Source organism: Temnothorax curvispinosus, unplaced genomic scaffold, assembly GCF_003070985.1.
Source record: "Temnothorax curvispinosus isolate PA1 unplaced genomic scaffold, ASM307098v1 QBEX01011568.1, whole genome shotgun sequence".
In the NCBI taxonomy this organism is placed as follows: Eukaryota; Metazoa; Arthropoda; class Insecta; order Hymenoptera; family Formicidae; genus Temnothorax; species Temnothorax curvispinosus.
Window position 1 is genome coordinate 107,157 of NW_020221348.1, and position 23,051 is coordinate 130,207.

Sequence of the window (23,051 nt, forward strand, 5' to 3'; positions counted from 1 at the left end):
ACGACCTCGTTCGGAATAATGCACGGTAACTAAGAGTCGTATCTGCGACCGATCGATCGTAGATAACGATGATAATCTTATGGCAGATCGATCGAAATATCGACCCGTGAAAGTTCCGAAGTAGCGACGTTGGTCGATTAACTTTATAATTTTTTGATAGATGCTAAAAACACGATTATCACACGCTAGAGAAGGATTCTCGCGTGCGCTTATTAAGTCTGCTATATTAACAAAGTGACTACTATCACGCGTGAGAGATAAGCGCTATCGTCGCCTTCACGCTCACTGCCGTTGTCGATGCAGCGCGGCATTGAAATCACTATGCTACGCTAAAGCATTAATAGCAAGCGTTGCAAGATGACGTTTTCAATTCCTGCATCTCGAAAAGTCGATTATCCTGAACAAAATTATAACAATTCCGTCAAAAGGATTACATTGCAAAAATACCTTCACTTTTTTGAAAAGATTCAAAGAAAAAATGTTTTATCTATGTGAGAAGTAAGAATTGGGAAAATCAATTAATATCGCACGAGCCAAAACATAAAAACTAATATAAATAATTCAATAAATAATATTAATAAATACTATTAATAATGTAATAATTCAGAAAGCTAATTAATACTATGTCTTTACAGATATCTCTCAGTATTCCTATGAACTAGAATTATCTGGAAATGGATCATGATCATGACCACACATAAGAAGACACAAGGATCCTTCAGTTAAGTTCGTTTAAGAACCAATTGAATGTCGCTACGTTTGATTAAGTAGATTTATTTTCCTTGTCTAAACAAGATAACGAATCGCTGAGCTATGATAGACTCACTTAAACCAAACTGTCGGCATCTATCTATCCTATGCAAGGCCCTATGTTGCACACCCTATGCTACGAGCTGATACATACTATGCAGCGCCGACATTAAGGAGCCCTCTCGGCAGCCCGAGTTGTCCCATCGACATCGACGGACAGGCTCTATGACTAACAAGTTTGCACTTTAACGCATAACGGGGCATTCCGCCGTGTACCATAGATCATGGTCCATGACCCGCGGATTGCGTGGGCCGGCCACCATAATCATTCCTCGCCTCGATACAGCGACGCGGCGGCGATGCGGTACCACGAGCATTAAGTTTCCGACTCTTCTCCTTCTTCTTCTTCTTTTTCTTCATCGTCTTCTTCTTCTTCTTCTTCGCCTTTCATTCCCACTCCCGCTCAATCTCAATCGCGCTATCTCCCGCATCAAACTCACTCCTTTTGCGATGGCGCAGCCAATTTCGTCGCTTCGATCGAGAAATAATCACGTCGCGCGACTAATCTCTTCAGGGACAGTTATTTTACATTTGATTGACGAATTATGTGTGTAAAAATTAATTAGTCAAACTAATCAAATTGTGTATATATGTATATAGATGGCAATTTCATCTAATATAAAATTTACTCTTCGTTACATTGATTACTGATATAAAACGCACTTCATTCAATAATCAAAAATATATTTGCGAGATATTTTTAAAATAAATTTGTTAAGTATGGTAAATGTCGTTTTCCCCGAAGAAACCGGCAGAAACGTTCATGGCAAGGCAAAAATTTTGCAAAAATCTCAGTAGTTTTGCAAGAAAATGCAAATCCGAACGAAATAGCGCGTAACTCTGTGCATACGAGGTATTCGCGAGTAGTACAGGTTGTACCAACCGCGAAGATTAATTTAGCCGCAGCTATAAATAAATGTCGGATAGATAATAAATCGTTCCGCAAAATACGCAGCGCGGATAAATAGATACCTTCGGGGTAACGAAATTCCTTCGATTTTTCATCGACGGTCGCGCGATTATACATAATTAATCGATCCGGCGCGACATTCCGGTCAGGATACGATCGCGTCGCGGGTATTCGGGATCTCCGATCGCCCGTAATAGAAATGTAATCCTGGGTTATTGGGTTTTATCTAGATTATAAAATCTAAATGACTCAATCGCCGACGACGATGCATCATCGCCGAACGCGTATCAAAAATGATTACGACCAATACGTCGCCGTCGTAATCATTGTCATTAGTGTAATTATCATTATTTATTGACCGGCAATAATATCGTCTAAAGTTTCGCTCGTATAACGTCGCTCCACAAACGGGATACCGACGTCGCGCATTTTACTCTTCGGAAATTAATTATAAGTAATGATACGGCACATGACACGAACGACGCGCGGACTGCTCTGATTAAGCACTGTTGAGAGGAAATGCACGGCGACATAAATTGTAGCCTGCAATCGGGCAAGGCGATATAAGTGTCAAGGACGTTTTTCATATATCGTCACAGACTTTTCTTTCCTGTTGTATCTACTTCGTAATAAGCAGATAAGATTTATTACGCTTACTCCCCAATGCTGTCACGTATTTACTCTACATTCTCATATGATCGAAAAATGAAAAGAAAAAGCCAATTAAACTTGGGTGCGTACGTTTCTTAAGAATAATAAAAAGAGGACATTTAAATTAGATATCTTATCGCTTTAAATTAGAAATGTAGCATTCCATCATTTTCAATTATATAATTATAACGATCTTTAAGTATAATAATTATATTACTAGAAGCTTTTAAATTACTTAAAGCAATCTAAAATGTTGTTAAAAATCTTGTTTTTTTATCGCTTCTTTTTTTAAATTTTTCTTCGCACCGTAAAAACAGTCCAGCCAAGAAACCGTTTTAAAAACTAACTTTTGCCATATTTTTACATTATATTGTCGTTTATCCCAATCTTCAAATATCTCGCACGTCTCTTAAAAGTTGTTTTATCTCTTGTTGTTTCACAGCTCGAACCGGCAGACTCGATGGTTCGAAGGTAAATGGCCACGAAGGAACTTTGCCCGACGAAATGTATCATATAATCTGATCGTCCTTGCCAGCAATGCAAAGACACATAAGCGACGGCATAATGAGCCATTAGCCCGAGAGTGTCGATGACAGAGCCTGATACTATACCCGCTATCTCTTCGTAAACCGAATGCGCCATGAACGTTACGCGTGTTCCCCCCAACGCTTTAACGCTCCGAGAGTGAACATCGTTTAATCATCGATTACCACGGATTCTCCACTCTCGCGCGAAACATATCGTAAAACGAGCAAACAAAAATTTGGAAGATATGCAAATCCATTGAGTATACGAGGCGCGATGCGAGAAACGAGATGGTTCAAAGATAATATTTTCGTTTCGTATAACTGTTGCGAAATCGCAAGAAAATTCTTCCTCCTTTATGACTTTCGTACTGTCTGTATACATTATAAACGAAAGAGATGGGACTGGAATGATTCGAAAGACTTGAAAAATATTGGTATAAACTTCAAAATATATGTAATTAAATTTTATCGTTATTAAATTAATATTTTAGTTTGCAAATGTGTTCATATTTTTAGTCAATTTTAATACTAGTGATCATCGAGACTTAAGTGAATATAAAATTTACGCGATATTTACGAATAACAACGTAGATTGTATTTGGAAGATCTCGAAGAGATCTGCCACTGAAGGCATATAAGGCAAAAATTAATTCTCGTTAGACAGATTCAAATTTATATATCGCAAAAAGACACGATATATAAATTGATTTATGAAAAGCCTCGGTCGAGCTTCCGTGCACGTCGTCACGTAACTTATCGTGTCGACGAGCCGGAAATCGAACGAAATTTCTCCGGGGGACTCGAAAAAGGACGACCATCGGGGAGGGGGGGGGGCGATCGGGACAAACGGATGGAATCCCAGATGGTCGCGATGGACACGCGATGCGTACGGCGTACGTGCGGTCCGCAATGTATACGCCGCCGAGGAAGATAGCCGGGTGTAAGAGTCGGGTTCTGGTCCGCGAGGCTGCGGTATCCGACGAGGAGGGTGCCCTTGAAGCGGGCGGGGTCGTCACTCGCAGGGCCGCGGGTAAACGACCATCGGAAACCCATGTGTGTTACCAGCCGGGGCTCGGAGCCTTACAGCCTCGTAGCTTTACTTACTCGCACTACTTAAGTTTCTGGGTGTGTATGCGCGTCTCACGCTGATCTCCCTCTCCCCCCTCACCCCCACCCCCTTTCTCTACCTCCTCTCCCATCCCGTCACGGGAAGCACCACCGTGGACCACGGAGAAAACCTACCTTGCCCATCTATACCACTACCCACCGGTGGAAGCGCCGGCCGGCCGGCGACCACTTCTCTTGCCTTACGAGTGTTATGAAACGACTCCTGCCTTCTTCCTTCACGCTGCCAATTTATAGGTTTAATTACCGCCTCGTGGCGCGCGGTGCTCGCGATCCTCGTCGAGAGCAGAAACCCGAAGCTGGATCATACGGCGACGTTAAAAGCGATTTAATCCGTCGGACTGCTGTATTAATCGACGATAAGCGATTTGTCCGCTTTACAGGTATTGCTCGAGACTGTCGGCTATCAGAGACAAGCGTACGCAGCGTTGATAGAGCGCACTTGCGCTCTAAAGGTATGTTCAACTCTTTCGCCGCTGCCATACTCAATCATACCTCTTGTTACTTGTGACGTACAGACATATATAATATGTATATAATTAGAAAAGAACGTAATTAGAATTTGAGCGTATAAAGTCGAAATATTAGCAGGAAGTACTATTTAATTTTAATGTGCATTCCTAACATAAGTAGTATCCATTAATCTAATTTCTATTTTAATGTATATTCCCCGAGCTTGTCGCCGTTTTCAATATATTCGTATTTTTTCAAGTTTAAAAAAGTAATTTTTATATTTAAGGAGAAAAAGTGGAATTCAAGAAAAAGAAGTTATTAAAATGGCACAAAGAAATAATGTTCAATTATCATAAATCAGTTTGCTCAAATTTCGTTGTCATGCATTACTAGTGATATGCTCGTCATAATGATCCAGATTTCAAAATTGATCCATACAGAAATTGAAATCGGCAATTCCTGATCCATAGTCATGTTTATATTTTTATCAAGTTTCGTCCTTTAAAATAATTTTGCGATCGGGGTGCGTTTTTGTACAAAAGGGGGTTGAAAAATTGCTGTCTAAATAAAAAAGACTTATTTAAGCCAATAGCGACTCTGGATTAATAAAAATTATGCATATTAAAAACGTAATTTCTTGGACCTAGTAGAAAAACCGTGAAAAAATCTCGGATTCTTTTCTCAGTGGAAAAGGGCTCGTGAAAAGAAAGGGGTTCGGTGGCGGGCGAAAGGCGCGGTACCACGGATGGAGAGGAAATGGTTCGCGACGGGCCGTGTTGCGCGAGGGCAACCTTGGGCATAACTCGGTAGGGCCGGACGTGCACCGTAGTGCTCCTACAGCCCAGTAATGAGCCAAATCCATTACGGCAGCGGGAACAGCGGCCAGCAACACCGTAAGCCAACTATGCTACGCGAGTCCGACTCCGGTCTCCCATCTTTCCTCCCTCTCTTCCCCGGCCCCTCTAGAGAGAGTTTTACCCAACCCTCAGCCATCCGCTTACCATCCACCCATCCGCGATCTGTACGTGTGCCTATGCCACGCACGTACCGTGTCGTTAACAAGCCCCTAACCAATGGCACCGGTTCGGTACCGATTCCAATTATAGACCGCGTTAGAGCGCGCGTTCCACGTAGCTCTAGTGGCGCATATATACATATACATAGAGATAGAGAGAGATAGAGTATCGGAGAGTAACGTTCCATACCTTCTTTTCCTTCCGCTCCTCCTGCGCGCTTCACGTCCTCGTCTCTCAACCCTCCGACGTAGTTGCTCCTTTTTCGAATTCGAAATCGCGGAACCGGACCGCCATTATGCTCTCCACTCCCCGACTCGGGGGGGGTAAACCGAGAATTTACGAGACGGGGATTCGCGGGAGCAATTTCGTCGCCGGATGAGTTATCGTCGAGGGAACGCGGTACTCGACGGCGGTGGTCGCGGGGTATCCGCGCAAGGTGTACTCGCAAGGTCACGACGCGCGACCGAGGACATTCCTCCCTCCGCCCACCCTCCCCCGCCGCCGCCCCCCGCGGCCGCCACCGCCGTCGCTGCGGTCGGTGGTGGCGCCACGCAATTGTCAATTAACATTTTTACCGACGCGCAAGAAAACACGAAGCTACATACCGTAAAGCCGCGTACGTACATGCCCGCGGTTGGTCCGTGCTCGACGGGGTTCCTCCGTGGGGTCACGAAAACGATGCGCGCGCGGGTACAGGGCCGAGTAGGTACCGGCATTCGGCAACGATCGAATGGACGAATAATCGCGCGCGCATTCATTTGTATATTTTTAAACAAAATATGCAACATTCTTTCTTTACAGCCCGCGTCAGGCGGTACTCCGACTTTTCTCGACAAATCTCGTTGCGATCGACTACATAATGACTAATTTTAATTTTAATTTTAATTTTAATTTTAATTTTAATTTTCGAGACAAAGAACAAGATCTGATGTTATTAGTACATCAATACCGTAAAAAGAATATTTAGGTGAATAATAAATGTTAATACTTCATAATTTTAAAAATAAGTTTCAAATCTAGGAAATTGCGCCAAATAAAAGGAGGAAATATGATAAATATTTAAAAAATACACCAATATCAAAAGAAATTATTTTATGAATTAGTATTATACGGCAAAAAATATAAGACGTCGAGTAAAATATAGACAAAAAAGTCGATGAAGAATTCACGATAGATGCGTTACCTTGAAAAAAAAAAAAAAAAACTAGGAATATCTGAGGATCTTTTCGAGAAATATATACACAGACATATATACATATCTCCGGACAAATCCATCCTGATACTTAAGAAAACAACGTGGACTCGTTTTTCACTCGTATGTTGGCGAGACGCGATTAATACCATTATTAATGTGCGTATATCCCACCCCAATTTATTTTTCTCCTTGAAAACTGCTAATTGAGCTCTACGCAGGGGCCGACCGGACGCGATCCGGAGACTCCACGGTGCGATATTTCTGGATTAGTAGTCGGTCTAGATTAAATTCCACGACGTTCTAACGGCGCGAATAATATCCCGTTCGGGCGAGATCGACGATAATTTATGAACTTGCCGAGGCACAACCTCGAATTTTTTTTAGCGATTCGCCATTTCTGGCTCGATCGCGATACCGGGGTTGTTCCGATTATTTATTACAGGAACGGAATTTATTTATTCGCGCGGTCGCCTTACTTTGTTCAGGATACGTTGCTAATAGTCGGAATACTAATACATAATCGGAATACTACAAATTCTGAATTTTCTATTGAAAGTGCCATAAGATTAAACGCGTTAGATTTAGAGCGCTTCGTTTATCCAATTCTTATCCAACGAGTAGAATTTCATCAGAATAATGAAAATAATCTTTGTCAGAGTTTGTTGAAGTTGTAGATAAAATCAAAATTAAAAAACAAAGTGTAAATGGATCCTCTGAGACATATACTTGACGAATATTGTATATCAAACGCATTCGTTCGTTCACTTTTTTATTATTATTAATAATTAATTAATTTAATAATAGAGAGCTAATTCATTTTATAATTTTTAAAAATTTTATTTTATATTATAGGTATATAAAATAAACTTTCTTATTCATTTGCTTTGCACAGATTTGACCTGACTTTTGCAAATTAAAAAAAAAGCTGTATTTATAGTCGTAAAATACTGTTGTAACGTATGACTCTGTAAGAGAATGCGGACTAAAGAAAACAGGGATATAAACATGTTATTCCAATGACACGAAACTGGCAACCGAAAGATATACGCGAGTTTTATCAATCTTCAGCAGATGCGAGTGGAATATGAAATGGCGATTTGTTCCGCTCGATAGAATTTGCAGTGTACGCACCGTTGAGATATGTAACGGTGAGATACAGGATGGACATATTTATGTACGAACTGCATTCGCTAGATGCAAATATCGGGCAGTTGGACAGCAACATCAAGCTACTTGCTTGATAGCCATAAACAAATCTTCGAATAACCAAAGTAGTACAACCGCCAGCGAACCTTTTTTCTCTTATCGGAAAACATGCAAGAACATCAATAAAAAACACTCACCCTATCTTGGTGATGAGCTTCCCGTGAACATGAAGATACGAAGTGACGAATCGCTTGTTCACCTACAAAAAAAAAAATACAAAACTGTGAAGCGATAGATAAAACATTTTCTCTATCATCAGACGTATTAAAAATGTATCAATAATAATTTTATCAAAAATATATCAATAATATATCAATAGTAGTTATCAGGCATATTAATAGTCGAGATATACATTATATTATACTAATTATCATTAATGTTTATCAATTTTAATTTTAAAAAATATAAGAAATCAAGAGCTTTAAAAGAATTTTGCATCTGCTTGGTAGATACGTAGCACTTTATCGTCTGAATACGAAAGATATACACTATGGAAGACGTGGCTTTTGGAATCTATTAGGCAAATACGAAAGGGAAATAGGTACCTCGACACTCGTTAATTGCGATAACTCCTCCAAGTCGCTTGCGTGGGACAATCTCGCTTCATTGGCCGCGCTTGTTGTACGTCGCACTCGCCTACCGTCGCCAGGATGAATCCACGTTTCTCTCCTCAGCCCGCCGCCGATGATGTTTGCACCTTCCTTTTCCTTCATCCTCGCCCGCTCCTTCGACTCCCTTTCCTCCTTCCGTTTACGTTCGATAGACTCGTACTAAGAATATTTCGTTTATTCAGAAAGTACCTCTACCGTGTATACCTGATGCATTTACGATGCATCGTGTATCAGATGCAGTGCATGATATAAATCAGCATTTACAATTGTCGGTGTATGTTACAAATGTCGTTATATGCACATCGTTGCCATGTATGTACAAGTGTAGAAGTTACGAGCACTACATGGCGTTATGCACGGTGATCCGCGACCAAATCGGTCTCTAATTTACAGATTCTTCGACGGGAATTTAATTCGTGATCTAATCACCGAACTATTTTATCGTAGTATATGAAATAAATAAAGTTAGCAGTTTTCAATAAATAATATTCTCTATCAAATTCTATTAAGTACCGTTGACAAATTTTATTATTGGAATAGAGACGACGATGGTAACGGAACTCCCTTTGTACAGTCAGCTAGTCATACAAAGAGTGTCCATCGGACAATATTTGTATTCCTCATTTGTACAAATTCCCGTGTCTATGATAAGTGCATGCTAACGAAATGTGCAGAGCTCTAGCGAAGATAAGAAAAGTCTCTAACATGGATTTACAGCAAAGCATTTCTGGAAATTTAGGAACATTGGCTCTTACAAACAGGCAGTCTCAAAAATGCTGCAGGCATATCGTTAGCAAATATTGTGTTCTTGTGTGAATTTCTCCAAAAGTGAGTGGTTCCGCCCACCTTTGTATATATTACACTTAATTAACTATTCTGTACACGTTTCTTTTCTGTGTAGTGTTCTTAATCATTTATTAAAGCTAACATTTGCATGAGCGATTACTACAAAAAAAATAGCTATGCAGAAGTGTATTTAACTAAAGATATATGCAAGAACGATATTTACTGTTTTAATAGTTGCAAAAGGCATTAATTCGCCGCATTTGCTCTCAAGAGTTAATGGAATGTAAAGATTCTAAGTACACAGATGGATTGAAACATCAAGGCTCCAAAAAGCACGTAAAATAGAAAATTTAATATGACAAGCAGTAAAATAATAATTAACAGGTAAATAAAGCCTTGATAAAGCCTAAATAAATAAATGATGAATAAACATCTAGAGAATTCACACCAAGTATCAAAATTTACTTACATAATGTAGATACTGGCGGCAAAAGAAAATCAAAATATTATTAACGTTAGTATAGATACAAACGGTTTAACGATACGTTTCATAAGTTCCCTTACCTTCTTTCTGTTTTCGTCGAAGAGCCCTATCAGGCTTTCTCTGGCAGAATGGAAAGGATTGGACGCCATAAGAGATCTCATGTAATAATACACGGCATCTAATTTCCGTCTCTGAAAACACGAGAAAATAATGAGAAAAATATATATGCATTAAATTACATTCACTACAATAAATGTAATTAGTAAATGCGTACCGCATAATGCGCCAGTAAGGCAAGTTGATTATAAGGTCTGCCATTTTTAGGATTAATTTGTTGTGCTTTCAAGTACCACCTGTACAGAAAAAAATAAATCCAATATGTCGAGTCTTTAGAATTATTGCTGTCATAATTCATAATTATATACTATATTATAAACACTTACTGCCTAGATTTTCCATAATTGCTCGTTTCGTTCGCTTGCTCCCTATACCTCGCCAAGTCTCCCAAAAATAAAAATATCTTTTGCGCACTGACTAAGGCCAGTCCCAAGAGTCCGAGACCCTTAGGTAGACTCGTCAACGCAAAAAACGTGTCTAATTTGAACTGATACGTAGTCTCGAGAGTAGTCAGTAAACTTTCCAGATAAACGGTACCCTCATCAATGATATTTAACATTATCTGCTTGTAACGTTCCCGTCCTTCCGAGTTTTCTTTGGGCATCGCTTTTCGCAGCATTTCGATCAGATTATAAAACAATATCTTCCAAAAGTGTTGCTCAACGTTTTCCGCCTGGCAGAATTTGATATCAGTCTCAAGCAAGATCTTTAAGCTCTGTTGAAGGAAGTGTCGTATATACGAGACTCTATCCAAACGCGAGGTAAAGCCACCGGAACTTATTATCCATTGTAGTTCCAGATCGGCACGTTCTATGTCCAATAGAAGGCAGTGATTTTTTGCTGAGTGAAAACTAAAAAAAAATTAAATAGTAATGTAATGTAAACGCATATATAACAAAATCCTAGAATGATATAACAATGCGTGACGTAAGAATAATTGAATATATACCTAGCTGAAAATGGGTCATACCACGAAGGTCTCACATTTCCGATTTGATCGTTCATGTACGGCGATGGCATACCGTCCAATTGAGCGCCATGGAAAGAGTAATGTGGCAATGTGATACCTACATTAGATTGAAATACTGGAACGCTTGAGACTTGCATGTCACTATCCCTTAAAGAGAATAAATCGTTTTATTATCTCTTATAATTAATACATCGCAAGAACGAGAAGAGAAGTTAGTGTTGTACCTCTGTACAGCTGCTCTGCTTCCGGGAGAAGTGATAACGATAGGTTTATATGGATTATTCGGATCAAAAAGCGTTCTCTGTTGTTGCTGTCCGGTTCTTTGCTGAGAAGTTGTAGCTGTCTGATTGGCAGACGACTGGCTAGTCTCATTAGGCAAGATCAAGACGCCCGGTTGAGCGTTACTGTATCCCGTCGGAGACGATCGGTGTCCTATCGAGTTCGAATTCACGCTCGAAAGGGGAGCAGTGTGAGAGGAAACTTTAGGAGTTTGTCTCCCGTCATCCGACTCGCAAGTCGATATTTTTCTGCCAGTTCTCCAATCTTCGTCTAAGTACCTATCAGTTCTGAAATAAGATATTTTTATACATAATTTGAGATATTTATACCTAAAAATTGCATACATAATCCAAGTTTTAAAGAAATAAATACCTGCGTCTATGAAGATCATCGAAATTTCTATAGTTGACACCATAATTTCTGTCTTTACTCGATTCTCGACTATGCTGAATAATATTACGCCTCCTGTGATCGTACCGCCTACCGCTATTATTATTGTTATTATTCTTTTGATTATTATTATAATTATCGTTCTCTCTGTTTTGTTGATTTTTCTGACGTTCGCGGCTGTTACCTCGTCCTTTGTCTCTGCTACTGCCACTTGAATAATTCAAAATAATCTCATTAAACGAAGAATCTTTCGATATTTGTAATCATCTTTTAAATAGATAAAAAACCTATAAAGTTCTACTTACCGATCAGCATCACGATGTTTATCACGTTTTTTTTTTTTACGTCGTCTGTTACTCTCACCTACGGCCTGACTTCGCGGCACACTTGTGCTTTCCCGTATGCTTAATACGGACGAACTACGGCTCAAATGTTCTTGTTCTAACTTCTCATTCAATTCAACTTCTTCACACCAGTCCTAATTGAAATATAATTCTATATATTTATATTGCCCAGGGAATATTTTAAATATTAATTCATCAATTTATGTACTTACGAATGTTTCAGATGCGGTATAAGATGATTTGTTACATGATTCGCTTTTCACAGAGCAAGGATTTGTGTTTTGTTGATTATTCTGCTTGTCCAGACTTGAACTGTGCTCGTAGGTATTACTGGTAATTGTTCTTTGCCTTAATTATACCAAAGTTATGTTATTAAACACATATAAAAGCATGAAAAAAGAAATAATTGTATAAATATTTAGTTACATGTTACTGGTGCGATTGTCTGTTGGTGATGTTGCGCCTCTGCGATGATTCTCAGGTGATCTGTGGCCTCTGTTCGAATTTGATTGCGAAGTTGCGGGCGACGCGGATGACGGCGGTGGCATCATTACGCTATCGGCACGACTTAAGCTTTCCATGCTGGTGTACATAGTGCTATTGCTACCACGGCGATCATAAGACCTGTTAATCGCAAATTTTGTAATGTTCCAATAAAAGTTTTTACAGATTACTTAAACAGAAAAATCAATATAAATATAATAATATATATTTTTACCGATTCATATATTCCTGGCTAGGAGTATGGGACCTGGAACTCGGAGCAGAGTACTGTTCAGGTGTAACAGGCCTGAAATTGCTGCTTGCTGTACCATCTAATTCCTCGGGTCTCAGTCTACCTCTACCTCTGCTTCTCGTCGGTACGGTATTAGCCCAATTAGATTGCGGTGGCAACGATCCAGATGGTGGCAGATTTTGCATGGTTTGCGAATGCTGCATCGCTGGTGAGTAATTATAACTGGACATACCCTGCTAATACATATTAGAATCCACATGTTACTTCAATTATAAATCACCATATTGGATATAAATTAATACCCGCAAAATATAAAAAATAAGATAAAACAGCACTGAACGAATTTTTACCTGAAATGTAATGCTGCTACCGTTCCAGGTGTCCTCTGTGGACGTTCCTGGATTGTTGCTAGGTAACGCGTACCCATTATCAAGAAGATATTTCTTTTGAAATCGTGGTGGCAGTTGTTCTAACTTTATATTTTTCGACAAACTGTCTTTCGCGTTGCCGCGTCGGCCTGAGGGTGGCTTGCCTTGAAACTTATCCGAATGCCCAGCGGGCTCAACACTACGAGTGTCTCGCGTACGATTAAAATCGTTCTGGTTGGTCATAGATAAAGGTTCCGAGCCCTAATAACACATAAAAAAATTTTGTTTCCACGTTGAGCTATCCTTCTGCATTATAATTTTATAATCTATTATTATAGTACTTTAATATTTCAAATCAAACAAACCTGTCTGACTTCACGTAAATTATCCTTTCGATTCGCACAGTTTCTAGCGGATACCGGTGATTCGGATCGCCAATACCAACGCTCCTCATTCTCGTTCGCATGACGATGTCGACGGTTACCCGAATACCGTTTACTGGTGTCATCTCTACCTCTGCCTTCGCTTTCATTGTCTCGCGTGCTGTGACTGCTCGCTCGACTACAATCGCTTTTATGATTACGATTGGAATGCGAATCGCGATCATTACTCTCTTCTCTCTCTCGTTCCCACGCGGAATGGCTAGGAGATCGAACAGAATTCATTAACTCATATCAGGATAATGTAATAAACACTACTGCCATATTGTTTTTCCGTATTAAGCATTACTTTTTTATCATCAGGGTAGTTTTATGCATCTTAGATCAATGAGAATAAAAAGAGGCAATTTTTTTTACCTATTGGTTCCGTCCTGTTCAGCCAATGCTTCCTTCACTTTTTTTGGTACATATAGCAACTGCTCAGGCTTCCTATTTTTCTTTTTTGGATCGTTTCTACCTGCTCCTCCGCCAGAGCTGTTACCAGTGCTCTGTGCCGGTTCGCTATTGCTGCTATTTCTATAGTTAATATGGGTATTGTCCAATTTTTCAGCTACATTGTCGATTTGTGACAGAGGTGGACTGTCCTGCGCCTGATTAGCTCTATTGACTTGCGACTGTCTCGAACGATACTGGACGGAGGTCATTCTGGATTTTTCTTGCGAGCCATTTTCATTGTCGTATTCGTCGGCAGTGCTGTTAGATCTGCCTGACTTACGTAAAGGGCCACTTCCCGGCCTATATAAAGCCTGAGATGCTCTATTTCCTCCGCCGCGTATCCCTGCCAGTCTGTCCTTCTCCAATTTAGAAGCCATTGACTCTGAAAATTGTTATTACAATGCTACTCATAGAAAAATTCAAGTTTTTCAATTATTTTATTTCTTATACTCATAAACGCTTTATTCAAATATTTTACACATTTAATTATAATTTCATTAATCATACATATAAATTGTTATTAAATTATTTCATAAAAATTATATAACAGCAGCAATTTTAATACAGAAATGTATATAAATTATATGTTACACGTATGATATATACATCACAGTAACAGCCTTTTCTCTTTTAATCATATTTTTTCAATACTTGTATAGTACAGTAATAAAAATACGCTGCAAAACAAAGGCTGATTTGAACCGACAGAATCAATTACTAAATCAAATATCTCACGCACGTATATACTTCTAATTCAAATACACAATAACAAATAAAGTAACTGTGATGCTTCAACATTATTTTCTCTGTAACATATCTCAAGAATTACTCAATATCACGCGCAATATTGTATATACAGATTAAAGAATGTCGTCATTGTCGTCGCAAGAGTGGACAAAAATCCCGCAAACTTATACACCTGATACGTCCTACTCGTAGCTCAAAAAAGCCTCGTATCCAGGACGATTTAGTCCTCGATGAACGTAGCGAATTCGGAGAAACCGCGGAGCGAGATTTATCAACTTTTAACGAAAATATACGGAACCGTTTGTACTGACACTCTCGACGACGCCGAAATTTACCAAGCGGAACGTCCCCTCCGCGGGCGGGTACCGCCACCCAGGTCGGAAACCGATCGCGGATCGTGCAGCACCGAATCCGCTCAATCGAACGAGAACCGTCGTGATCGTGGGATTCGATCGTCGCGTCGCCCAAACCGCCGTAAAATAACGCGACATCGCAGAATGCCCCGCGGTGTTTGTAGGTTATCTCGCGCAGTGAGGTTAATTTCGCACGTTATACGCGACCCGGGTCGCGGGGGAAGGATCGCGAATTCGGCCCGAAATTAAGCGCGCGAGGGTGCCGGCGACGGCGCGACGCCGCTACGGTCGCTTCGCTCGCGAAATAATGACATTTTCGCCGAGATACCTTGTGAAAATCCTCCCCACTTTCTGCGTCCTTTGTCGCGGTTCGCCATATTGAAATGCAATCGCACGAAGTCGGGATTTTTCTATCGCAGCGCGACGTCCGTGAATGCGAGCATGCGAGCTTTGCTTTGCGCCCTTTGCGGGCAAATGTGCAGGCAAATGCGAAGAACGAGAGACGTCGTTGTTGTCGACTATTTTCAACGGCAATTGAACGCTACCGCACCCCGCACCATCTGCGTGCGTGCACCATCTCCCGAAAACTTCGCAGCGCCGCGCGCCGCCGGTAGCTGAACGTCGATAAATGTCGGTACCGACCGCAGATAAATTTTACTGCGCCTATGTAATAAAAATCAAAAAATCGAATTTAACGCATTATTTCTCTTGCGTTTCTTTTCGCACGCGCCTTTTATGCGATTATGCAAATTCTGATTGAAGTCCTCAGGAAGAGTTTAGGAGAAGATCGAATTAATAAACGCACGTTTGACTTATTGTCGAACTGGCATCCCAGTGCGCGTGACGAGTCTCGAATATTCCAGAAACGCTCGAACCCTCAAATAATCTACCCTTATTTCGGCACAATGTCGAAATTCGCGGAATCGCGCGTCGCCTCGTTTCGGTCCTCGCGGATCCCGGCGTCTCCACGTCCGGTTGGACCTTGCCTGAACCTGAACGCGGTGACCGGGACGGGATTTCGGGAAAGGTAGGCAGGGTGCGCGGAGCATGTTTACGAGCACGTCAGTCGATCGCGTCGATTCACAGCGTTTACAGTTCGGCAGGTGGGACCTCGGACTCCTCGGAGCTGTCAGTCAGTCACGCCGCCGGTCCGCTCGCGCATGGCACGGCATGGAGCGCGCCAGAAGGGAATCGGAATGCGATGCCGGAGCGGCAGGGAGTCCGGAGCAGACGGACCATCCTTGGAACGATTTGACCACCATAACCACGTTCGACCAGGGTAATCTGGCGCCCTATTTCGAATATGCGACGCATACAGTTTTCCTCCGAAATGTGGGATTGAGTGACCTTTACGTTAGAATTTGTCACCCGAAATAATTTATCCTGAAATCTAATACATTATTTTTTTACGAAATATAAAAATTAGATTTTTTCACAGTGAGAGCGAAAATTTCGAATCTATAGTGTTTATTTTGTTTTTAAGTGACTGATTTATTAAAAGGAAGGGAGAAAAGATATCCTGCAAAAATGTATATTTAGAATAATTTTTTTCAATTTTTTTTTATATTATATTTTATCATGTATATATATATACCTCATATGTTGCATCATTTTTTTATGATTGAGAATTCAAGCAGGCATTTTTGCAATTTTTTAAAATTGGGATACTTAATGTCTGGTATTTGAAAATCTTGATTTGTTTGGGAACAGGTGACAACATGAGATCGACGTTTTGCTTGAATAATATCGACGAAAATCAAAACAGCGGGAAAATTATGCCAGCAGGAAAGTCACGAAAGCCGCAATTGACTCAAGCCACTGTCTTAATCGAATCGCTCCTACAACAATTATGCGCTATATTAGAAGGGGATAAAGTTCGCAGAGAGAAATTATATTATGGCAATTGATCTTTTTTCTGTAAACATTATTGACACGCGTAGAAATATTTCTGCTGGAAGCTAATGATAAAGTTTATTTTACAGCTATCTGTAAGAAACTACACGACTTGCAATTAATTAATGACACCTACGATACAATGGAATTTGAAACGCTAAAAGGAAAATACCAACGTGCTTTCTGTCAGATGCTCTCAGTCGCTCGCGGTCAGCCTGAAAGCGACAGTGTTATGTTTATGCCAAAGTATTTACAGTATTTCATATATAATATGTTCTTCCAGATCTTATGACATTGTAACGTCACATTGGCGTTGTTTACAGGTTCCTAATACCGAAATTGCGATACCACGAGGAATTTCAGGAAATAAGTTTTATCGCTCGCGGAGGTTTCGGTGAAGTCTATAAAGCGCGACATCGTCTCGACGGCATCGAATATGCGATTAAAAAAATTACCATGCCCACTGATCGTATAGAGATTATACAGAAGCAATTGAATGAAGTAAGGGCATTGGCTAAATTAAATCATACTAATATTGTTTCCTACAATGCGGCTTGGATTGAATCATCATCCTACAATTCGAGTAGTGTGCCACCCCCAGATCGTAAATCATACAGATCGCATACGTCGAAACGCCATCGAAAGGAGTCCAAGTCGTACAAATCGTTGATCGAAGATTTATTCAATAGCAAAAAAGGTCTGAATCTTAATTTAACACTAAGATATATCACAATTAACAAAATATATTACTCGATACTAAAATATCTTCTGTAATTGATATGTATACAGATGTTAAAACGAAAAAGCGAAGTAAGATATATGGGAATATTGATGATAGTGATACCAATCATGACACTATTAGTAAGAGATTTGAAGAACTCGATTCGTCGGCTGACATCACAGAAGAGAGAATAATTGAGAAAAGTAACGAGGAAGAATCTACTGAGGAGTCCAGTTCAGACGTAGTGTCTTTCCGAAATAGCAAGAGCAATGAAAATCTAGATCAAACAATTATAGATACGGATACTAGTGGTAGCTATTCGGTCGAAGAATCCTCTAGCCGAGACGTATGCACGTACGATAAAGTAAGTGGACAATATAAATATAATATAGATATAAATTGACATAAACCGACATAAACGCATTTTTTGTTTTGAAACACAGATTGTGGATATTGAAAGTATATTGCTAAACATAAATTTTAATATTTGGCAAATGTTTTGGGTCAACAGAGTCGACCGTATGTGACTTTATACATTCAAATGGCCTTGTGTGAACAGACACTCGAACAATGGCTGCGCGGTAGAATAAATGTAACGCCTGAACCATTAGCTAGAGCGATATTCCAACAGATTCTTTGTGGAGTCGATTATATGCATTCTCAAAAAATCGTGCATCACGATATAAAGGTAACGATGCTCATATCTTGATCAACGTCACAGTGCAATCTCTTTTGAAATGTAATAGAATATGTTTACGTTTTCAGCCAAGCAATATATTTATTTCGACATCTGGACGGCTTCAGATTCAATTAGGTGATTTCGGTTTAGCATGTCCATTACAAATAGGAAATCATCATTCTGTGGTTGGTACTCATATGTATGCAGCACCGGAACAACTTAAGGGAAATTGTGATCCAAAGGTAATTAAGAGATAAGAAAGAAAATTTTGATGAAAAAAAATTATACCTATATATAACATTTATATACTTTAATATACCCTCTATTTTGATACTCTTTTTATTCGCAGAGTGATGTCTACAGCATTGGAATCGTCCTTGTTGAGCTTTTAATTTCAATAAAAACTCAAATGGAATTAAGCACTATAATTAGTTGCTTAAAGTCTGGTAACGTACCAGAAGATCTCAAGCGACACAAGTGGGTGAGTTTAAAATATATTGAATTATTTATTATATTTTATATTATATATCAACATTTTTATATTGTTTTTTACTAAATCTGAATTGTGTATATGCTTTTACTTAGGCACAAATCGTCAAACAATTGGTACAAGAGAATCCCGTCAAACGACCATCGACAAGTCAGCTTCTGCAGAACTTTAATAACGACAAGGATGTGATAATAAATGGATTGAAAGATACTATTGTGAATTTAAAAAATGATAATCGCATTAAAGATGACACAATTCAAAAGTTAGTGTTAGAGATTGTGTTATTAAAGGAAGAAGTTCAAAAATTGTCAATACAACAAATTGTGAACAATACAACAAACTAGACTGTTATACTAAGGAGCTTAAACTCATGAAAAACCTTGATATGACATTAATAAGACTGCCAAGTAATTTTTTTCTTGAGTTAATTCCTACGAAAGTCATGATTCACGCACATAGCAAAGTAAAATTAGTTTTTAAATATTTGGAAATTCATATTTTAATTCAACTTTCTTTTTATAGACATGAACAATAACTTATAACATATACATATATATATATATATATAGATATATATATATAATTATATAATATATATAATATATAATATAATATAATTATATTATATATATATATAATTTATAATATATATAAATTACATATTTTTTATTACATAAAACTTGTATAAAATTTTTACATTACTACGAGTACATATTCATAACTGATCAGTAACCTTAAACAATCGTGTTTAATTTTTCAACTAACAATAAGTATCTGACACATGCTGAAAAAAGACTGTAAAATATTTGTAATTAAGTAGATAATTAAATATCATATCGAATATGACGCATGCAAAATTGTCTTGCAGTGCCAGTATTTTTTACCACTACTATGTAAGTAGTTATGAATGTATAAGCATATTTCTATTATATTAAAATGTACAGAGAATATTTTGTCTCCTTTTATTTCTAACTTTGCATAATCTGTATGCACAGATAGATCAATTATCGCTTACAAATCAATAGATGTCAAAGTAGCAAGTCAGGTGATACATACAAGTATAGTTTTATTACCGTCTTCAATTTAATTATGATGATTATACACCACTATTTTTATATACAATTTTAACATTATTGATAAAATAGTTTACAATATAATATTAAATTATAGATTAGTGTTAAGTACAAAAAATATACATAAGATATTCTTTGAAAAAAATTATTTAAAAAAGAGTAAGATATACATCTGAAATATTCAACATAATATAATAATACTAAAAGATTTTTCAAGCTAGATTTTCAAGATATTCTTTAAAAAAGATTATTAAAAGAAGATTAAGATATACATCTGAAATGTTCAACATAATATAATAATACTAACAAATTTTTCAAGCTACTATTGTAACTTAAGTTACTTTACGTTGTATTCATGTTGAGGTAATTATCTTAAAATTATATCCAGTAGCGTCTTAAGTCGTTGCCCAACAAATATTCTGGAAGTAGTATAATCAGGAATGGCACATTGTTGCAACAAATACTCAATATCTGGATATTGCTGTTCAATATTAGTAGGTGCATCGTGAAGAAATCCACCGGGAAATGGATTTTCATTTCCTGAACTTAATAAAAGCTGCAATCACAGACTTTTGAATATGGGGCGTACAAGTTAACATGCAATGTATGAAAAGATACTTAATATATCTGACTCTTTAATTATATATAAATAAAATAGCAAGTACCTGACAAATTGCATAATAATTGTGATCACTTAGATGATGGCTACAAATATCCTTAGAAGAAAATGCAAAACAGTTGGGACAATCGAAATGCATTGTGTTCTCGTGTATTTTCTGCCATTCCTTTGGCTCATCTACAAATTAATATCACACAAATGCAGTACAACACGTATTTCATCAATAGGCTTGTGACAAGAAAATTTTACCTTCTTGAGAAATATTTTTGTCAACAATAATAATATTCTCCAAATCGATAAATTTGGCTACATTTTCATTATCAACAGCAATATTATCAGCCGATATATCCGTTAAATAAAAACTGAATCTTTTGTTTTTGAAGGTGAACATATAAGCGGCATTTAAGAGGCTCGAAGCTATTTTTACTCTATCAATCCAAGATTTGTCATAACAATCCGAAAGTGGTAAACCGATATATTCTTCAATGATAATCCGACCACAAGCTCCAAAATATTTTGGCACAGGCCATCCATCTTCAGCAGATAATATCTGAAAAGAACGAAGATAAAACACAAAGGTATATAATTATATTAATTTTTTCATTCAAGACTATATCTAACAACTCTTGTAATTTAATAAAATAAACTATATAGTTTTTATGAACTTTCGTAATTTACCTGAAGGATTAACGGCTCTGGATTTATGGAAACCAATGTCCAGAGATTAATTAGATATTGCGTGGGATTGATGTGTTTATTGTTAAGATGGACATTATAAAACAGATCGTCTAAGTGCCCTAATGTTGGACAAAGTCTCAGGCGACTTGTATCATCTTGGGAAAAATCGGAAGTAATTGTTTTTCTGATAAGATCATAAAAATCTGGCGCATATCTGTCTAATGGAACAAGAATCGAGCAGGGATATCCCAAATGGAGTTTGTTGCATAATGTAACGTCAAGCGCTTTTAATTCAGAAGAGTGTGCCAGCTTCTTCAGCACCACTTTGCTTTGATCATACGTTCCAAAGAATACATTTTTGACGCTGAACAAGTGAGAGATTATCGCATTAACATCATTCCATAAGAGATCTATTTTGTGAATGTTGTGACACGCAGAAACCCCATAACACGCCGGACACTTGTGCAGCTCCGTCAGCTGTGTCACAGAAGGATATAAACTTTGTAAAATAACGTTTATTCTTAAGGCAAGAACGCAAATGCCAATTAACAGTAATATCTTCCATTTTTTAAATCTAAAGATGTTACGTATATAATATAGAATCATGAATCAATTATCATATTCTTCCTCTATCTTTCTATGCAGAAACATCATATTTTATAAATCTCTTTTTGATTATACACTTCACAAAGGTGATTACAAGTCAATCCTTCAATCCTTTTCCAAAATTATTACAGCGCAAAATGACTCAAACTTGCAATTGTTTACTGCCTTTAAATCTTCTCAGATTTTAATCTGTATAACATTAAAAAATTTTTTTTTTATATGTGTTCACAGGTTATATTTCTCGTATCCGGCGCTTTAAATATGTAACTAATGCGAGTTTCGGTCAACAATTTCTAGGAAAGTTTAGTAATTTCCTAGGAATTTTCTAAGAAATTACTAAACTGCTGCTCGCTGCCGCAGCATTTCACTGCCCATGAAAACCCAGACACGGGATTCGTGCGTTCGGTGTGGCGCGAGAATTACTTTCCAACAATATTAGTTTTATTTTTAAGAAATATTTGTATTTCTTATATATAACATAAAATATTATATATTTTTTGACATTTGAGAGGTTTAAATTATTTAATAAAGTACTTATAAAATTCAAGACACTCGTAATATCTTACGTTTAAAAAATTATAATTATTTAAATTATAAGTATACGCAAGAATTAGGGATTCTATTTATCAAATTTTTCAAAGTTTTTATGTGAAAAGATTTTATCTAGAGATTCGAGTTACGTAATTTTTTAAATTAAATATTTAATTAAAATGTTAAAAAATACGAAAAATTAAGAATTTATGAAAAGAGTGAAAAAGATTAAGAATAAAAAGTTAAATGCATGTAATAATATTATTATTTTTAATATTGAAATTTGAAATATTAATTTGGATATTTATTTAAATATATTGATATTTTACAGATCAGTGTTGCATACGCGCGAATACAACCCTATTACTGCGCATCGCATTGATAAGTGCATTCAATTATTATCCTATTTTAATCTTGAAATTAAATAATCTTATATTTACTAAAAATCTTGTAAAAATATCTGTGCATACAAAGCATGACAAGAAATGTAAAAAATATCTTTAAGTTTGAAACAAGTTTGAAACTTTAAGTTTGAAATGAAAGTTTGCATAATATCGTTGCCTTGACTTGTCCATGGAGCAGTTTTTCTAAACAACAATAGTTTCGTATAATCAAAATTATATTATTGCCACGTTTAAATGTAATAACGTTCATCTACCTATATGTTTTAATTCTGTGAACTAGTTGCAAACCACCATATTGCAAGGCTAAAGTATCCCCATGATCCTCGTACAATTCTCCTAACATCCTCACGCAATCAGAATCAAATTCGAGTTTAGGAGATTCTAGTACACCCAAAGCACACAAC

At 37.7% G+C, this 23,051-nt stretch overlaps 3 protein-coding genes across 8 annotated transcripts in view; 1 reads left to right on the forward strand and 2 right to left on the reverse strand.

Moving 5' to 3' along the window:
- LOC112461667 (telomerase-binding protein EST1A) overlaps nucleotides 1–15,523 on the reverse strand; it is an 86,379-nt gene extending 70,856 nt beyond the window's left edge. Inside the window, exons 1-17 of one of the 3 annotated variants that reach the window (XM_025026998.1) lie at nucleotides 15,282–15,523; nucleotides 13,777–14,235; nucleotides 13,344–13,630; nucleotides 12,961–13,239; nucleotides 12,593–12,843; nucleotides 12,301–12,498; nucleotides 12,087–12,222; nucleotides 11,836–12,008; nucleotides 11,513–11,740; nucleotides 11,086–11,427; nucleotides 10,841–11,008; nucleotides 10,218–10,742; nucleotides 10,049–10,127; nucleotides 9,855–9,965; nucleotides 9,760–9,771; nucleotides 8,439–8,663; nucleotides 8,031–8,092 (exon numbers count right to left, since the gene is read on the reverse strand). In XM_025026998.1, coding sequence (XP_024882766.1) covers nucleotides 8,031–8,092; nucleotides 8,439–8,663; nucleotides 9,760–9,771; nucleotides 9,855–9,965; nucleotides 10,049–10,127; nucleotides 10,218–10,742; nucleotides 10,841–11,008; nucleotides 11,086–11,427; nucleotides 11,513–11,740; nucleotides 11,836–12,008; nucleotides 12,087–12,222; nucleotides 12,301–12,498; nucleotides 12,593–12,843; nucleotides 12,961–13,239; nucleotides 13,344–13,630; nucleotides 13,777–14,235; nucleotides 15,282–15,330 — 3,584 coding nt within the window. In that variant the 5' untranslated portion in view covers nucleotides 15,331–15,523. Of the gene's footprint in view, nucleotides 1–8,030; nucleotides 8,093–8,438; nucleotides 8,664–9,759; nucleotides 9,772–9,854; nucleotides 9,966–10,048; nucleotides 10,128–10,217; nucleotides 10,743–10,840; nucleotides 11,009–11,085; nucleotides 11,428–11,512; nucleotides 11,741–11,835; nucleotides 12,009–12,086; nucleotides 12,223–12,300; nucleotides 12,499–12,592; nucleotides 12,847–12,960; nucleotides 13,240–13,343; nucleotides 13,631–13,775; nucleotides 14,236–15,281 lie in introns of all 3 variants that reach the window. The other 2 variants (XM_025026997.1, XM_025026999.1) reach the window with 2 other exon arrangements.
- A 244-nt stretch (nucleotides 15,524–15,767) lies between these two features.
- Nucleotides 15,768–19,275, forward strand: LOC112461670 (eukaryotic translation initiation factor 2-alpha kinase 1-like). Of its 4 annotated transcripts, none has more exons than XM_025027002.1 (10): nucleotides 15,768–15,980; nucleotides 16,057–16,232; nucleotides 16,664–16,852; nucleotides 16,936–17,092; nucleotides 17,170–17,543; nucleotides 17,636–17,931; nucleotides 18,079–18,255; nucleotides 18,333–18,488; nucleotides 18,596–18,727; nucleotides 18,832–19,275. In XM_025027002.1, exons 1-10 carry the CDS (start codon nucleotides 15,859–15,861, stop codon nucleotides 19,078–19,080), a joined length of 2,028 nt encoding a protein of 675 aa, XP_024882770.1. In that variant the 5' UTR covers nucleotides 15,768–15,858; the 3' UTR covers nucleotides 19,081–19,275. The 4 variants fall into 4 exon arrangements, with proteins under 4 accessions (XP_024882770.1, XP_024882773.1, XP_024882771.1 ...); XM_025027003.1 differs by having other exon boundaries at nucleotides 15,901–15,980; nucleotides 16,049–16,232; XM_025027004.1 differs by having other exon boundaries at nucleotides 15,919–15,980; nucleotides 16,040–16,232.
- Nucleotides 19,276–19,918: 643 nt separating this feature from the next.
- On the reverse strand, nucleotides 19,919–22,174 carry LOC112461669 (deleted in autism protein 1 homolog). The gene is made up of 4 exons (XM_025027001.1): nucleotides 21,107–22,174; nucleotides 20,678–20,978; nucleotides 20,475–20,605; nucleotides 19,919–20,365 (listed from the first exon to the last, which is right to left on the reverse strand). The coding sequence occupies exons 1-4, from the start codon at nucleotides 21,710–21,712 to the stop codon at nucleotides 20,177–20,179; spliced, it is 1,227 nt and encodes a 408-aa protein (XP_024882769.1). The 5' UTR covers nucleotides 21,713–22,174; the 3' UTR covers nucleotides 19,919–20,176.
- Nucleotides 22,175–23,051: the final 877 nt, after the last annotated feature.

Coding starts and splice junctions, on each gene's coding strand:
- LOC112461669 (XM_025027001.1), bottom strand. CDS start 21,712: ATGATTCTATATTATATACGTAACATCTTTAGATTTAAAAAATGGAAG. Junction 20,979..21,106: donor CAGAGCCGTTAATCCTTCAG/GTAAATTACGAA, acceptor CGTTCTTTTCAG/ATATTATCTGCTGAAGATGG. Junction 20,606..20,677: donor CAAAAATATTTCTCAAGAAG/GTAAAATTTTCT, acceptor ATTAATTTGTAG/ATGAGCCAAAGGAATGGCAG.
- LOC112461670 (XM_025027002.1), top strand. CDS start 15,859: ATGTCGAAATTCGCGGAATCGCGCGTCGCCTCGTTTCGGTCCTCGCGG. Junction 16,853..16,935: donor CAGAGAGAAATTATATTATG/GCAATTGATCTT, acceptor TTTATTTTACAG/CTATCTGTAAGAAACTACAC. Junction 17,544..17,635: donor TTTATTCAATAGCAAAAAAG/GTCTGAATCTTA, acceptor ATATGTATACAG/ATGTTAAAACGAAAAAGCGA.